The 18,636-nt window shown below is 42.8% G+C and overlaps 1 protein-coding gene across 7 annotated transcripts in view; it reads right to left on the reverse strand.

Annotated features, from left to right (window-relative positions):
- Positions 1-18,636, reverse strand: part of CARS2 (cysteinyl-tRNA synthetase 2, mitochondrial) — a 69,823-nt gene that overhangs the window by 12,244 nt on the left and 38,943 nt on the right. For 3 of the 7 annotated variants that reach the window (XM_025196081.1, XM_006017233.3, XM_025196080.1), the window contains exons 7-9: positions 14,376-14,509; positions 11,648-11,715; positions 9,539-9,605 (exon numbers count right to left, since the gene is read on the reverse strand). In XM_025196081.1, coding sequence (XP_025051866.1) covers positions 9,539-9,605; positions 11,648-11,715; positions 14,376-14,509 — 269 coding nt within the window. The remainder of the gene's footprint in view (positions 1-9,538; positions 9,606-11,647; positions 11,716-14,375; positions 14,510-18,636) is intronic. The other 4 variants (XM_025196085.1, XM_025196086.1, XM_025196083.1 and 1 more) reach the window with 2 other exon arrangements.

Consider the following 18,636-nt stretch of genomic DNA (forward strand, 5'->3'; position numbering starts at 1 on the left):
ATCTGAGAAAACAAAACTTTTGTTAAGGTTACGTATAAGCTTAACTAAAACCTTTAACCTTCAAGAATATTAAATAAGATGCAAGTCATTCAGTAATTTAAAGTAAAAAGTCTTACACTAATGAGATGCAAATAGAATAGCCCAATGGACACTTGAAAAATATTTGAAACAATGCTGAACTTAAAAAAAAAAAAAAAAAAAACAACCTTTTTATGTATTGAATCTCTACGTCTTGTAAATATCCAACAATATTTAAGCCAGTCATATTTATAATTACCATAAAAAAAATAAGGATACACCACAAAAAGCCATGCTGAACTGTCACATCTCCTGCTGAGTCATGCATCTTTAAAGAGGCATCTATATTAACTGTTCAATTAAGCAGAATGGCATCTTCAGTCTTCACTATGCCAAATGTGCTCTGAAGCCTGCTATCACAGTAGGCGGGGTCCCAGTTTTAGCCTATGCGTACCAATAGCATCTCTGCAATTGGGGTCAGAGCTTACTAGTAAATATTTGGTTTAGTTGGCTCAGGCTTTAACCCTTGTTTCTAAATAGCTCTGAGAACTGCCTGTCATTGACTGCACTGCACAGAAAAAACACTATACAACAGCAGTCCAGCTGTACCCATTACAGACAGCAGCTGTCAGTAGTGGCTAATTTTCTTAATAGAGGAAGCTACGTGCACCCTACCATACGGTGCTGCATCTCCAACAGAGCCAAATTTAACCCTGGAATAAGCAGGTGCTATGCATCCAAGTTAAATCCACTGTAAGCCGTGCCCATCACCAGGAGGACTGAATTTTAATTTACTCTCTCATCAAATCAGAGACACTTACACAATCTGCATGCTCAGAATCTGTATGCTCATGCTGCTATGCCATAAATGCCTGTTTTCTGGACTGACTTCTATCCAAAGTGTAGCTCAGTAGGACCAATCTTTTGGCAGGTGTGCTACAAATGGGCCCCACATCCTCCCTAAGTGCCACTCCGACCCCTTTCCCCTGCCCTATCTGCTGCTCTATTTTCTGCTCCCTGCCTGATTTGCTGGTTAGCTTTTCGCTCCCTGCCTTTTCTGTTTCTGTGAGGCCTACTCCCTTCCTGATCTGCCACATGCCACACACAAGCTGTCCATGCCATTTCTGGCACTTGTGCCACAGGTTGGCTACCCCTAGCATAGTTTATAATGCATCACTAATTACATCAACAGAGTCTGAACTTACAGTTTCCATAGCAACCTCACCTCTGGCCTCAGACATACACTTGTGTTTGTACAAAACAGCCAGTTGCAATGGAACACACGCACATGCACACACACACCCCCTTCCTTAAATAACTACACAACAAGTGCAAAAGAATGGAATTAAGACAGTGGTCAAAGCTACAGGCAAGTCCTGGCCTCACTTATTCCAGCATAAATCTAGAAAGTTGTCCAATTGCTTAAAATGGAGTTTCTCTGGATTTCCCCCTGTATAAATGGAGGTCAAAATTTGGCTCCATGAGATTCTCAGTGTGAAAGTGATTAAAATCTATCTTGCATGTTGCGTTAACAGAAGTTTTAAAGTTCAATTGTGTCTTTAAAATGAAGTATACTTGGTAATTTTTATAAAACCAGTAAGAAATTAGACATCAATTTTTATCCAATAAGATTATCTAATTAATCCCCCTGGTTACAGCAGCTCTCAGCTAAATACTTGATACTACTGTACGCTACTGAAGCCCATATTGATTGAAGCTATTCCTGTACAGTGCCATAAATTTTACACTGACCCACACTATCACTATCAAGTAGAGGTGCACTGATACATTGGTCCAATATCAGATCGGTACCACTATAAAGAAAATTAGGTGTATTGGAAATCGACCTGATGGGGCCATAATTTGGCCAATAAATGCTCATGCTGTGCGCGACCACAGCACAGCACTCAGGCAGTGAGGACCAGCTGGTAAATCCGCTGTGGTGGAAGGGGAGGAGGGTGGGGGCAGGGGCAGGCATTGCCCAGCCGAGGTGGGGCAGGCATAGGACAAAGCCGTGGCTCTTGGTGGGTGGGTGGGGCGGGGGGTGGCTCCCACTGCTGCCTGCCCCCTGGGAGGGCGGAGGGGCATGGGCCCCACCTCTGCTCCCAGCTTCGCTGCCGCCAGCCACCTGGCACAGCCCTGGCTCTTCCCGGCACATGGGTGGAGGTGGGGCATTGAGCCAGGGCTGTGCCAGGTGGCTGGTGGTGGAGAAATTTGGGGTGGACGCAGCATCCTCCTAGTGCCGCTGGCACCTGCTCCAAGCCCAGCCCCCACTTAGAAGAGCCCCACGCAGCTCCAGCTCACAACTGCAGCCCCACTCCCTCTTCCCCCACGAGCCATGGCTCCATCCCACGCCCATGCCACCCCAGCTGGGCAGCACCTGCCCCTGCCCCCTCCTTCACTGCAGGGGGCATTCATCTGCCCCCCTCCCCCCGCCCTTTCCCTCCTCCCACAACAGACTTACCAGCTGTGGAGGCAGCTGCATCAGAAATAGGATCGGTATCGGCTGATCTACGTCCTTAAATATCGAGTATCAGTATCAGCCAGCAAATTTTCTATCGGTGCACCGCTACTATGAAGACACCTGTGGATTATACCGCAGACTGCAAGGCACCGTCAATGATGACATAAATTCCTTCTTAGCACCAAAGGACAATCAAAGACTGGAGCAAGTAAACTGGGCTTGTACAGTGCTTTCCTAAGTTCCAGCTCAGTTCGAGCATGTCCCTGAGACGCAGGCAATCTACTGAAAACATCTTGCCACTTATGGCCCCTAAAGAATTTTGTGTCAAGAAACAAGAGCAAAGCCTCCAGTGAGACAATGCCTTATAACTGGGTTCCAAATAATATGGGGTTTTAGACACAGCATCCATCACTTTAAAACTGCATCCAGCACTGGCAACAGTCCATATAACTCAAAAGATGAGGCAGCGTGCTCTACGCTAGGATTGCTCAAGCCCCAACAAGTGTGGATGATGTGTGGCCCTGGGATCCATTCCTCATGGTCCCAGGGTCCAATGCCAGTACATGCAGGCCAGGTGGAAGTGATGTGGGGCCTGAACCGTGCATGGAGTCAACTAAGGCCATGCAGGGCCCCAAGTCCCAATCCGTGTGTGGGGGCCAGCCAAGGCTGCATGGGACCCAATCCATGTGTGGGGGCTGCGTAGAGGAAGTGCAGGGCCTAGTCCTGGCAGGGAACTCTAACCCAGTCCACAGACCAGCCCTGCACTCCTCATCAGGCTCACGGGGCCAAAAGGTGGAGTACTGCTGTTCTGTACTAAGGAAGTCTAAAAACTCTTTCCTCAACCTCAAGGAGAAGGCACTACAGAGGCCTTAACTTGAGGTTAAGCAAAGATGCTTAGACCTTTCCAGGTCTGTCCCAAGGCATAACCTCAGACTCCAGGCCAACTGTGGTTGGAATAATGGTACAACACACCAGAGCTGGTATCTCAAGTCCAGGAATATTGGCAGAGACTCAAAGAACAGTTTTGAAAAACAACATCCATACCTAGGCAGCATCAGAGTTTGAGCTCACACCAGTTTGTTCCAATCCCCCTTTTTCCTTCTCTCAAACTTTGGGAAGACAGGAGGCATCCAGATTTTGGCATGAAGGAGATATTGCTATGTGTTATATATTCACGGATAACCTATTTGTCCTTCCTGTAGCCAACATGCACATGCATTGAGCAGGAAGGGCAACGAGAGGAAGTGAATAAAAGGAAGAAAGGCACATCCAAGGGCCCTTTGGTGGTTTCTCTGACTGATCCCAAAGGGCAATCCATATCACTCCAATAGCAATTTACAAACAAGTCAACCAAACCTTATGATCAGTAATAATGAAGGCAGTTGACATATCAGTAATTTTACATGGGAGCCCAATCACCATCAATATTTCTAGTTGTCAAAAAGAGGAGTCTTAGGTACACCATATGGGCTTTGTCTGCTGTAGACAGTTCCTAGGTAACACACAGACACCTTTGTACTGTGCCCTTGGGGTAAGAGGAAAACAGAAAAAGCCCAATTGTTTCTGTGTTAGTCCCCTTCTTGTCTCCACCATGGACAGGACACCAAAACCTGCCCCCTACCTCGCAGCCAAAAAAGGGACCTCTTATAGCAGGGATTCCCAAGACTGCCTGGACCTCCTGTAAGTAGCCATGGCCATGAGCATCTCCTGTAGCCTGCACTGCTAGTCTCTCTCCCTCCCTCCATCCCACTTCCTCCTCTATTGAGGAGCAGTCTAGGGAAGGTATCCACTTGAGTGCTCCAGGAGCCATTCCTGGTGCCAGGCTGCTTCCCTGCCCTCTCAAGGACACCTTCACAGCCACTGACAGTCTGGGTCTGAGGAGGGTGAGTCAACAAAGCCACCCGGGATGCAGAGGCATTCTGCACGGAGGCTGAAGCAAACCAGTGTCATCCTGGGCCAGTCCTGCCTGCCACGGTGCTGCCATGGCCAAGGACTGACCTCACTATTTCTTCCCTCAGGGCCCTCCAGGTTCTCCTGGAACACCTGATGCATTCAAACCACCTGTAAGGACCATCACTGCACGTGCTCTCTGCAGTCATGAGTCACTGCTTGTCTGGCTGTTCCCCCCCCCCCCCCCAAATCCAGCCCTCATCACTAAACTTTGCAACTCAGCCCTGTCCCGGGTCAGTCTCCCCCCTCCCCCTCTGGCTCTGGTTCACTGGACTGTCAGCCTGCCCAGGGCTGCAACCTGGGGAAGAGCTGTGGAGCTGCTCATCTCCATGCCCATGGCCTCTGGCCCTCTCTTCTTGCATTCCATCCCTCCCTTTAGATGCACACAGGGCTGCATTCTCTTTTCATGCTAGCTTGAAGCTGCACCAAAGTAGGCTGAGATTAGATCTCAGGAAAAATGTCTTTACTTTTAGAACAATGACATGGTGGAACAGACTCCCTAGGTGGACTCTTAATCACTGGAGGGGTTCAAGGAGAGGTTGGACAGCCACTGATCAGGGATGATCTGGCCATAGGGGGATTTCCCCCTGCTTCTGGTCTTTGCTATTTGCCTCATGGAGCTGGGAGGGAATTTCCATTACCTCTGCTGTGTCATGATTTTTTTTTAAACTTCCTCAGAGGCACTGAGTGTTGGCCGCAGCCAGGGCTGGGGATTGTAACCAGGGTCTGCCGGTGGTCCTACTGGGAATCAAACCTGGAGGTTCCTGGCTAGCGGTTCTTGCCCCTCCACTCAGGCTCAGACTGATACCATGTATGGAGGTCAGGAAGGAATTTGACCCCATGGCCCAATTGATACAGACTGTGGGGTTTCTTGCCTTCCTCTGTAGCCATGGGCATGGCCCCCTTCCTGAGATCTCTCAAGCCTATATTAACAACCTTTTTGCAGCCAAGTCCCAGAAGCTGCACGTGAGCTGTAGGGATCCCTGTGCAATGGAGATGGCAGTGGCCTGGCCCCACTCCTTACCCCCATGTGCAGCTCCCAGGACTCAGACAGAGCTGTTCACAGCTGGAAGGATCTGCCTGCTGTGGGCCATGAGTACCCAGAGGGCCTGCTGCTGCTGCCACCACCACCAAGGGCTGTGCACCACAGGGGTGAAGAGAATGGATGTGGGGGCCCTCTCACATGCCACCACACCCCCTGCCACACCCAATACAGGAGTAAGACTTTATTTTTGAGCTATTATGCAATTGCCTCTGTATACACTATGCAAACACATACACAATTAGGACAAAATATATATTTTTTTTTAAATAAAATTAAAATGTTACAGTAGATATTTGATTTTTAGTATACGATTTAGGTTTTTTTTCAGTTCCAAGATGGCAACCCCCTTCCTCTCCCAAAAGAAGTACTTTTGGAGGCAAGGGGAAGGACTTCCAGTGGCAAAGGTCAGGGGTTAGAGGCAGGACTTCTAGTCCCAAGATGGCAGCCAGGGGGCAGGGCACCTGTTAAGGGACAGGGCTACCCTTGTGGCTCTTGACAGCTCAGAATTCATTAAGCAACCCTCCAGCCAAAATAATTGCCCACCCCTGCCTTACATTGTGGCAGATTCTCCAACTTGTATTCAAGACCCTGAGAAGATGACTGTCTCCTGCACAGAACAGCTTGGTCCATTCAGTGGATATATTTTCATTTTGCCTGAGTAGCAAGACTGTCAGCCATCATCCTCCTACCACAGCTTTACAAGATCTTTCAGGGGCTCAAAAATATGGCCAGTGTAAGGGTCTGATTCTAACTCCATGTTCTAATCAGTAGGACACAAGACATTCAGTCTTAAAGACAGCTACAATAGTCTAAATATGCTCCCCAACAACCCTACCCAAACTTTCTGAGAAACACTGAACTCAAGCAAAATTTCTCTGTTCTAACAAATTAATTTGGAAAGCAGACTAGAAAAAAAAAAATGGAACCAAGTAATAAAAATTAGCTGTAAAAATGAATTAAACATGTATGAGCAGATAGAAGACTAGACAGGCTGGTCTCATGTTCTAGATCAGGTCCTGCCTTCTTAACCTCTCCATTTTGTAGCGAGAGTAACAGTCATTCAGATTGTTTTCCTATTTGCTCTGCAGATTAGTGACAGAAGATTCTCATTTACTCCAATCAAATTCCAGCCAATGACAAACTGTTTCCTTTTATCAAAGCCACCTGTGTGTGTGGCTGGTCCTCTGTCTTTATCAAAATGAAAATTAAAAAAAATAAAATAAAAATAACTTTTATATACTATACATATATAGTATATAAAGCTATATTTATAGACTGGATGTACGTGATATTCTTATATTATTACATACACACTTTATACAAGATCCCAGATTCTTTTCTCTTTACCGATTAAAAGACAATAAGAAAAAAAACAAAACAAAACCCAATCAAGCTGTAGAAAATGATGCGTAACTAACTAACCAACCAACCATCAAATACAAGGCTGTCAGCATTTCTCCTTGCCCCAGGGGCAGCCTTGAAAGTTGAGTGCCATTGAGCCTTTGTTTACAGAACACACATGTATTATGCATTTTAGCTTCCCATTACATTTTTACAAACATGTGTTTGTGCAGGGCTGCAAGTGCCCCAAGGTACGTTAGAGAGCCACTTATGTGCTCAACATTCATTTGGTGTTCTGACAGGTGCAGAGACCCCAAGGTGACAAGCATGCAACCATCCCTGCTGCCTCAAACCAGAGAAGCAACGCTCCTTCCACACACAGCTGTTCTTTTGCTTACATTTGGGGCTTGTTCAACAAGCAAGATTTGTCTAGGATTTATTCCTCCTTTTCCATGGTGATTGAGGGCTGTGACAGAGCCAGTCAACTCTTTTTTTTAATCTCATTCTGTAAAATATTTTAGGCACAGGAAGCATTCCTAGAGCCTTTAGTCACTAATACGAGCAGAGATCCATTCAGTCGGCCCAGCAAAGAGCTAAAGGTATTAATCAGCCAAAAGACCCATGCCATAGAACTGTTTATCCATACAAAATTCACAGCGTGTTACAAAGCAGCACCTGTTAATAAAATAATAAGGCATTCACTACCTCAGCTCTCCCAATTTTCCCATTAGAGGTGTTAATTTGGGATGTCTAGTAGCTTGCTTAACAAAGATTACACTACAAATATAGTGCACAGTCAACAGGCTCTGGCACTCAATTACAATACTATCAGCCTGAATAGACTGTATGACCCAACTGGAGTCATGAAATTTCTGTTCTATTTTAGGGAGCGTGAATGGGGCATAACACTCTTGCCGTCTGCATTAAAATGTATTTTGTTAAAAAGTACTGCTTGTTACAATCCTGTAAAAAAAAAAATCTATTAAAGAGAAACAAAAGCTTTAAAAAACCCCAAAAATGCAGGACTCTTGTTCATTTAGAATGGCTTATTGTTTATTGGGTTTTCATGCAAGTGAGCTTTATTGTACCATTAAACTCTCTGGGAGCATCCCAAGAAGCACACACGTGCATGGGAGCGCGTTTCCCATGGGACATATTTATGCCACTGCACACTCACTCTGACACATGGCAAAGTGATCCAGGTGTGGTAGGGGAGATTGGGGCTAGCACCTGTACTGGCCTCAGCAGCCTTACTTGGGGTCCTGGGGGCCTCCCAGGGCAGCAGTGATGCTAAGCCAGCAGCTTGGAGCCTGGCTGGAAGCCACATCATGGCTCTGGCTGGCTAGGCTCCCTTTCTGGTGGCACAAACTACAAATTGCTGCTGCATGCACCATGCCACTTTTTTCAGCAATGTTCTTCTTTGACACCAGGATCTCCGAGTGTCAAAAAAACTGCTAGGCAGCAAACTAGCAGCGCAGTGAACAGATGCATGTGTGCCACATTCCATTTGTGGTGCCTCAAATTGCTTTGAGGTGCTGTGAACCACATGTACACACTCACTAGCATGCGTCCTCCGGCTGCATCTACACATGTGCTTTACTATGGGATTCACTAATCAGCTCCGCAGTACAGCATCGCCATCTACACATACGCCCATATTAGGGCGCAGTAAATTAACTAACTCTGCCGTAGAATAGTACTGTCCAGGACAAGCACTATCCTATGGCAGACTAATTTATGCCACTGCAATACGCATGTAGATGGTGGCCAGGGCTGGCTGGGGCTTAAGGGTGCTACAGTGTGGCTAGCCTGACACTACCACCCAGAGATTGGGGTTGACTCACCGCAGCTCCCTTGCCAGCCTGGGACTGCAGGCTTAACATGCTGTGGTCCCTGGCACATGTGTAAACACTGTGTCCAGGAGAAATGAACTCCAGCATAAACCGTGCCAGTTTATTTCTTCACCCTAATAGCATGTGTAAGATGCACCCTCTGAATACTAAATATCTTCCATTAATCAGATAGATCACAAATGTAAAGCCACAGTAATTAAAAAAAAAAAAAAAAAAGGATGTCATGTCCCAGTCATAACTATATGAATATGCAGCAAAATTTCACTCAGCTCTCTCTCCAAACTTTGTTGATCTTGATCTAAACACATCATAAGTGACCACCACAGAGAAAGTGATAATTTATAAATTAAGGCTGCAATGCAGGAAAGCTCATGCACATGTAGTTAAGTGTTGGCTGAAGTCAAGCTGTTTTTCCTATACAAGTTTTGGGACAAATATCTTGCAACATGCTAGCACTCTTCAACATGAGCAATTTGAAGCTGTTAGGCACCAAAGGCCAGATTCATTTCACCTATTAGGCATCTATGTGTACTTAGAATCTTGCTTGGGTGTTTATTTCACCATGCTCGAGTTCCTGAAAAATTAATACAAAAGGTGGGTGGGGTCTTCCTCCTCAATATTTTCTTCTGACTCAGTTGCAAGGGTCAAACGATGATGTGTTACAAAAGCAGATGCAATATGGATCTTCAGGTACCCAAATGGCATACAAAATAAAATAAAATAAAATAAAATAAAATAGTCACACCTACACACCTAAATGGGACCAGACTCTATTATAACACATTGTGCTACTCCAGTAGCACAAGCAATAGTAATAGTCTTCACTATTTTGGAAGGCTTGCTAGAAAAGATGGCCTTTTTCCTTACCTGATCTGTAATTGCTGCGCAAACAAAACATTCTGAACTCATCTGAGGAAAACTTCTTCAGAAAATCCTAATAAAAAAAAGCATTATATTATACCTATTATAAGCAGGTCCTTCACTGTGATCCTTTATATTGTGTTACGTTACATGTAAATTGCTTAGCCTGTTGGGTTAAAACAACCCATTTTTCCCTTATTCACTTCTGCAGTTTGAAAGTCTAAAAATATTCTCTCTCTTCAATATGTTTACTTAAAATTGAAACTAAATTATACTTCCCTTGTAGTAACATTAAATAAGAATGTCATAGATATGCCAAATGCCACAACTGATGGATCGCTGTCTTGCATTACTGCCAAGGAGGACAAAGGAAAGGCAGAAGGCATCACCCTTGCCTTGAATTCTTCAGGATGTACACAAGTAAAGTTCCACATGAGTTTTAAATTCAAGGTGTAGAAAGCCTAAATGTGAGGAAATGTGGTTCACTGTACTGAAAATTACTTAATGGGGTTGATAAGACAGAGAGAAAAATTACCTGTAGAATATTAAAGGAAGGAACACTAGATTTGCAGCTTTTTATTACTAAATGTATTTGACTCACATTGCATATAACGTAACTTGCTAATGGGAAGTCCCTTTTCATCTTCCAAGGGATATTTCCTGGTGTAAAATATCCCATTAAAAATTAAAAAGAATTTTTATTTTAAAAGTAGTGCTTGTTGTATTACGCCTCATTATTTCACCTTTCCATCATCTGTTCATACTTGGAAAAATACTGAGAGAACTGTCAGCAATGGAAAATTTTCCTACAGCCTCACTTTAAACAGACAACATGAGGAGAAATTTTATGCACAACAGTAGCTCATACTGCACTTTGATTTTCCAAGGATTTTAAATGGTCTTCCAGGGAAGCCAGAGAGGGAAATCAGTACACTGATTCAGCCTCTTATGACATGCCTACATGAGTAAGATTATTCACTGCTGACACCAAGTAGCAATAAAAAAGTACAGCCAAGCTGTTGTTGAACACTTTTATGCTGTGAATGAAGCGGAGGACAAACTGTGCTCTACACCATTTCAAGAACTTGGTCTGAACCTGTTAATAAACCTCCTGATAAAATCCACCAGAAACAACTGCTTCAACAAAGGAAAGCTGCTTCTGGCAAGAGCATGGGACACTAATACAGCATGTCATTTAAAAAGATAAAGAACCTGCTGAAACAGACATACTCTTACCGCTTGTTGATAGTAGATGCGAGGTAAAGATCTACGTGCATTACTAAGACAATGGCAATAAAGGAAATGCAGGCTTCAAGAGCCATCAGTGCAGCAGCATTATAAGATTTATGAAAACTCCATGTAAAAAGGTCACGAGTGTGGAGGTCTGCTTCATATTAAAGGAGATACAAAATAAAGTCTCAAAACAAGGTTGTTCCACAACTGTATACAACTACGAATGGTATACATTTGTTCATCTGCTGGGCAGTTTAATTAATAAACTGTATCAATTAAATTATATCATCTGAGCATCATCTTCCCAAATACATCGCTCTTATCTGAGATGTATTATGACAGGAGTATAAAAATTAATTATACAAAGAAAACTCAATTACAGCTTTTTATCATGGTCCACAGGTCTTGGCTTCAAAGAATTATAAAACAAGGTTTAATCAGAGTATCTTTACTGACAATGACTGAAGATTAATTTACCCAAATATGCCATCACAGCCATGAGCTCCAAATCTGGAGAATTCTTTCCTGTCCAGCCTTTACACTGGCTTACACTGGTGTTTATACACATGCTCTGGGAGTAGAGGGAAGGGGAAGGGGGGAACTTTAATCATTGAGGCTCTTGGAGCCACTAAAGTGCCCACAGTGTCTCAAAGATCAGCATCAAATGAGCTTTAGATAGAGCACCCCCACTGCCATTTTGAAGCACAGGGACACTGATGCAAGAAGCAAGAGGATGCTGGACCGCGGTAATTACCACACTCCAGCAGACTCGATTAAATTACATTGCATCGGAGCAGCCTCCTTCCTCATCTATAGGTACCCAAAACGAATATTGGTATATAAAAAAACTACACATTTCTGTAGTTTACAACAGTATATTACCTTAATTGTAATGTAGTTTTTTAATGATTTTGACATTTTTTCTCTATTTCCTTTAATGTGCAAGTGCCCTGAAACAAAAACAATAACATTAATTTAATCTGCTTCTGAATAGGTAGAAAGCAAAAAGAAAAATTCTGCTCTGAGATGCTACAGTTGCTAGATGCAGGACTAATGTAGCTGGACTTCTGCCAACCAAGGCAAGACTCAGTCTTTTTAAATGTACTTTTACTCCAAGTGCAAGCCCTACATTTTTACATACCCAGAGCATTAATGAATGGACATAAATGTAAAAAAAGGAATACAAACGTAACTTGTACACAAATGATCCAAAAACATTTCCTTCAAGTTTGCCTCAGAACAGCATGCACAAAATGAGTGAGTTTCAAAAAATGGGGAAAGAAAAAAACAAAACAAAAAAAAAAAAAAAACACCACCACATTTAGGGATTGATAAAAGGATGGAAGAGTAAATATTCTATTAACAGATGGAAAAATGATGGCAAAATATAAAGACTAAGAGACAGAACAAAGCCTCCTCTTAAGAAAGGAGAGCGAAAAATAACTGCTAACAGTGCAGCCAGTGATAGTATTCAGCACCATGGTTTAAAAGCCTTAATTGGCTTTTCAGACTAAAGGGATTAACTCTTAAAGTTACAAAATTCCCTCAACTTCCACTCAAGTTGCAGACACTCAGTTCCTCTCAGGATCAGGCATGAAGTACAGCTATAGGAACTATAGTATATTACAGATATAGATGACTGCAAACTTTCCTTACTACTGAATAACTCTGCTTTGAACTCCATGACCGCATCCAGAGGAGCGCCACTATCATTAAAATCTGCACAGGAGGATTCTTACTCAACACAGCAAAGGATAAGGCTGTGTGAACTAAGGTCTGGCCCTTTCAGATGATTTATTTAGGCATAACCAATAAGGCAGCTGGCCAGAAAAGAAAATTATCTTAATAGATTCATAAAGTCAAGTCCTCTTCTCAGTTCTGTAAAGAAACAAAAGACAGGTTCTTTATACTATGAGCCTGTGTGTACTGCAGCTCTGACAAATTTCTTCCCTAACCAAGTTGCAAAGGACACTCAGAAGCAAATTTAAACTAACCTTTTTCTTTAATTATTTCTCTCCCTCTGGCAAGTGCTGACAGCACCAAATTGTGCCTCCTCAAAGACTAGGTCACTGTTTCTAAATTTGATTTAAAATACAGCTTGGCCTTGTTCACAATGATTGGAGAGAGCGTAACATCAAGGTCACTTGAGCCAGGTTTAAATAATGTTTGAAAATTATTCATTATAAAAAAGCATGATGTATCAGCTGATGCAGCAACTCAGGTTTCTCTATAATAAGGGAGAAAGGAAGGGATATGTGAAACATCCAGAGAGGAAGACAGACTGGGCTATCAACCCTGTGATCAAAGGCAAATATGGGTTGTTTCTAGCTAGCCTGCTTCTTGTACATAATCCTTAAGTGGCTGCTGAACAAGCTAGAAAAAGATTTCTCTGGATTTATGAGCATTTACACCAGCTAAGGATCTGCTTCTATGGCTTTCAAGAAAGATGCTCCATGTAGACTGGACAGTACTACAACCAGAAGGTGGCAGTTTACAGGGAAGTCATGCCTGAAAAAACCCAAGCAGGGAATGGTAGTACACACTTGAAGGCCCCTCTCTTTGCCAGGATTCTGGAATTTCATGGCCAAGAACAAACCAGAATGCAAAAAGATGACAATTCCAGAGCACATCTGAAACTAACACATTTTGTTTCTTCTCATCACATGACAAAGTTATTGGTACATTAAGTCTCCCAGAAGAATGTAGACAAGTTTCATGTATGTCAACTACAAAATAATTATATTCAGCACTGCCAGTGTTTTTCTCCAACACAGATGTTTCTCTCTGTTGAAACAGCTTTGGGAGTTTTGTTTGTTCACCAGCTTCCACACACCTCAGCATTACCTGCAGGTCACATTTTCCTGTAGTATGGATGTCTCTTCTTATCATCATTCAAATTATTCCACTATATTTATAAATATGGTTGTTTATTACAGATTTCTAATGAAAACTTTCCTTCCAGGCCAACAACACTTGACTGAAACAAAGGAATCCAAGAATGATCTGCAACTATTCCAGCTTCTAAAAATTATTATTAAAAAAGCATCCACCTATCCTCTCACCTTACCTCAGATTGTACCACCTTGGAATCAAAGTTCTATTTTTAGGACTACATCCAAAAGAGCAAACATGAATAAATTGTTTCAATCTTTATGGAGAAAGACAAATATCCAGAAAGACAAAAGACAACATAGCCCCTACAGCAGCATCCCAAATTCTGAGAGAAGGTAGATAAAAAGTGAGCAAGAATTCTAGGAGACAATATCTTCAAAAGGCAGTTAGTGACCTTCCCGTCCAGACATGTACAAAATGTCACAACTTGGCAACTTCCCAAAATCCAGGTACAATAAAAAAAACCCTACCGTTCCTGTACTAATAAAGGTTTCTATTTGTATTAGCTCTGGTAAAATTCATTTCTAATTATTTTCTTCATTTATTTAAAGAAAAAAAGGAAGGGGGAAAAAGGGAAGGGGGAAAAACTTGGCCTCAATAGCAGTATCTCTGTCCTGAAACACTTTTTCCCCCAAATTTTGAAGAATACAAGTACTATGCCATTAAAAGAAGAAAGCCAAGTACAAAAAATTTAAAACATCTTCGTTTTTTTACTTACCAGAATGTAAAAAATAATTGCACCATTGCTCACATTGATGATAAGCCTCACATTGTGCAATTTCATTTTCGTGATGAGGAAAAGCAAGATCTATGCCACCAGTATGGATGTCCAGTTGGTTTCCAAACACTGTACTGTAACAATATTTTATTGATCAATAAAACAGACCACTACAAAAGCCATAGTAAAAGAAATAAAGGGAACCAGTAAGATGAAGTATTTTACATCCAGGTCATCATAACATCAGAACCAGAATTATAAGCTCATCCAAATGCTAAGGCCTTAGCAATTAGCCTGTCCAGTTTAATTTTCTGCTGGGAAACCATCATGTTTTTATTAGGTCAAGCACCTTTAATTTTTACTCAGAACCGACTGGGGCATCTCCTTTCTTTGTTCCAGTTGCCAAATTGATAGCAGTCACTGCGACTCAAAGCAGAAAATAATTAACAAGATTCAAAACAGGATGGGCAGATTCTATTCAACATATTAGGCACCTAAGTAGACTCTCAGAAATAACTGCAATCTTATGTCATCCTGCCCAACACTCTGAAAAACTACTAATGAAGCTACTTTTGAAGCATAACATCATCTTAGCCTTAAGATGAAGTCACAACTCACAGTGAAAAGGAAAAAGGCCCACTGCTTTTCACGTGAAAGGTTTTTCCAAGGGCTCATGTACATTTGTACTTAATGCCTAATGGGTAAAACAGGATATGGCCCCATGTGTTTCTGCCCATGTTTATTACTGCCGATTATTTATGAGAATTTTTATAAGAATTTGAAAAATAAAACCATGGTAGAAAATGCTTATCGTTATAAGCAGAAAAAGGGTTGTTTCTCTAATTTCACTTCACTAGAGATTAAAGGAGTAACGTTCCAATGAAGTTACAGACAATTCATGGCCAAAATTAAAGGAAAAGCTATGCCTTATGTACCTCCTGGTTACAGCAGAGAATCAAGGGTCAGAATTCATGGGTTCTGTCCTCAGCTCCAACCTCTGTTTGTTGCATCACCTTGGGCAATACAATTAACTTTAGTTCACTCACCAGGAAAACATGGACAATCCTTAAATCAAGCCCCTGCAACTTTATTTGCCAGAGTACTCAGGGGGTCTTAAGTCTGGGGAGATGGCTGGGAACACTTTTGTGCACCTGAAAGGAGTAAAACTGTAGCTCTAAGTGCCTCTGCCTAGACTGAGAAAGAAAGTGAAGGGACCAGAAATAGCAATGGACAGAGAAACCCGTGACTATTTGATGGCTCCTTCAAATGCTTTTGCACATCTACTTCTGACTGCCCACTCCTAAAACAGCATCTAGCATAGCTGGTTACGGGAGCCACAGATGTATACAGAGTTGGCAACCTACCCCACAACACCTCACCATGCAGGAAGCAGGGTTATCAACTTAAGGATTCACCAGCAGAATGGGGGGAGAGCCAAGAAAAAAGGAGAGGAAGACTATCAAGGAAAGGCTGCCAAGGCCCGCAAGCCACCGAGGGAGGCAGAGTGGGCTAGCCAGCAGCAGGAAATGAGGTGAAAGAGGAGACAGAAATGGAATCCCTCTTGGACTTAATATTCTGACTCTGTTGGAGGTCCACGTTCTTGCTGACGCCCCTCAGCTTACAAAGCTATTAGAAGGCTCATTAAACAATGCTAAGCACTTTGAGCTCTTTGGCAAAAAAGGGAAGTTGGAAGGGCGAGTTGTCGTTACTACTACTAAAAACTGATGCCTAGCAGCCACCTGAAAAGGTAAAATGTTTTAGGTGACTTACAAAACTGAGTTCTCCATTTCTCATGGCCCAAGATTACTATGCCTGTGCTGCCTCTGAGTGGGTCAGTTGCTATTTACCCTGCAGGGGCTTCATTTAGCCAAAGTGAAAGGAGCATTTACAGCAATGGAGAAGGTAAATAGCATTGTACTGGCAGATGGGTCATTCTGAAGTGCCCTGGACTTTCTTCTCTAGAGTACATTTTTTCAGTCTAATTTACACAGGTTGCACTTTAAACTGTGTGGCTCTGTGTACTTCAGTAGGTTTGAACAACTCTTTTACAGCACTAGAGTTGTTTCCTGTTCTTAAATCATCTTTAGAAAATGTTTTTCACATTCAGATACTAATAACTAACAACCACAGGTACACCTGCACAGCGTGCAAGAGAAAATTCTAACACAACAATTACATCTTCCGTCATCGCAGCTTGGGCTGAAATTTTAAGTTAAATGGGGTCAGACCTAGCTAATTTGGTAACAACTTCCAAAGTGTGTGTGGGGGAGAAGAAATCTACCTCAGACTGATGCAGAAACTGGGAATTGCTTATTTTTCAGTGTCTTCAGAAGAGATGAGTTTGAGTCTCTTTTTCTGGATGGGAGTGGGAATTGTTTAATCAAAGCCCTTGGACAGCACAAAATGCTAGGATTCTATGGAGAACAAATTACTCAAACTGTAAGGCAAATTCATTTAAAACAATTAAGAACAAGGTACCACTTCAGCATAGAGAGGGTACCTATGAAATTTACTGCCATAGGAATGTCAGCATGTCAAACACCATGCATGAATTTTAAAGGGCACTGAATAATTTATAATCAGTAGCATGCTTAACCACAAACGCCATTAAGATTGGACACCCAAATCTCATACATCTTGCCAAGCATGGGAAGTAATCCCACTTCCTGTCCTCTGAAGTACAGCTCTGCATGCTTGGATAGGGGCACAGTGGTTTAAGTGGGTTAGGGAGAGCTGAAAGCCTCCTCTAAATCAGGCAATAATAAGCTTCATGCAGGCAGAAGTGCTACCTCCTAACACACTTGCATCCTGGTCCAGCCCCATGTATGCCTCCAGCAAACAGAGGTACACATGTCAATCTTACCCGGCTGTGATGGTGGTGCTGGTGCTACAGCACCCCTGAAAGGATATTATGCAACCCTAGTTGAGAATCACTGGACTAAAGGATTTTCCCTAATCAGTGGTATGATCCTACAATTTTAAGTGCCTAAGTCCCACTCCATTTTATTTATGTACACATGTATCACTTTCTATAAAAGAATTTCAAAAGCTATTAAAAAGTATTAACTAAGTTTCACAAAATTCCTGTGAAATTAGGTACGTCACCTCCATTTTGCAGATGAGAAAACTAAGGCTCAGAAACGATGGCCTTTATTTTGTAACCAAATTTAAAATTAAGCTTAAATGCCTTACTGAATCAGCGGTTAAGGGTACATTAAAACTAAATGGTAGCATTACCAATGCCTTTAACAGAAAACTGATCTGGTCCCAAATAACTTCAAGCCCAAACACGAAGCCTGTGTGTCAGAGCTGGAACTAGATTTCCAGTCTTGGTCAATCACAAAGCTGCTTTCCTTGATTTGTGGGAGGAGTCACTGACGTGAACCGGCATGAGAGTCCTATAAAATCTGAAATTAGGATTCAAACCACAGAGAATGACTGACAGTCCCTTTAAAGTAATGTTGCTGCAATTCCTATTTTCAAAATAATTTTATCACCCAAGCTTCTTCCTTACTGCCAATACGTAGTATAAAACACTGGTTACACTGATCATCCATAAGGATTGCATCTTGACAGGGTGGAAACATCTGTGTGCTTTCAGGTCTGTGACACTGGGAGCTCTAGCTGCTAACAGAGTAACCAAAGCTGAACAAGTAAAAGGAGAAGGACCAGGTCAAAAGTAGCCTGCTGGTCCTCTAAGATAGGGGATGAATGATAGGCCAATCCACTCTGGAAGAATAGTTGTAGGAAGACAACAAGGTTATCATTACATTCACACCTTATTTGTACTGTACATGACATTACATAGCACACAAAATATTCATTTAGGCCAGGGGTGCTCAACCCCTGGCCTCTGGGCCAGATGCAGCTTACAAAGTCATGTCAACTGGCCCGTGGGGCTCTCCAATGGTTTGAAACAGACAACGTTAATTGCTGCTCCCCTGCTGCCTAATTTCTAGACCCATGTGGAGCCCCACAGACCAGATAATGTGGACTTGTCTGCCAGACTGCGCCAGTACATGCCCAGATCCAGACTCAAAAGGCTGGTCCAGCATGCAGCTGGATCTGGACAAGCAGGGTCAGTCCAGCATGCAGCAGGATCTCAGTGTGCGGGCTCACCGCTGTGTGGCCAGATCCAGGCACAGGAGGTTGGACCAGTGTGCTGGATCACACCCATAGACCAACCTGACATGGGATCCAGCCTAAAGACTGACCCTGCACCGCTCATCCCACTCACAGAGCCAGAAGGTTAGGTGCCACT

The sequence above is a fragment of the Alligator sinensis genome, unplaced genomic scaffold (genome assembly GCF_000455745.1).
Source record: "Alligator sinensis unplaced genomic scaffold, ASM45574v1 scaffold288_1, whole genome shotgun sequence".
Taxonomy (NCBI): domain Eukaryota; kingdom Metazoa; phylum Chordata; order Crocodylia; family Alligatoridae; genus Alligator; species Alligator sinensis.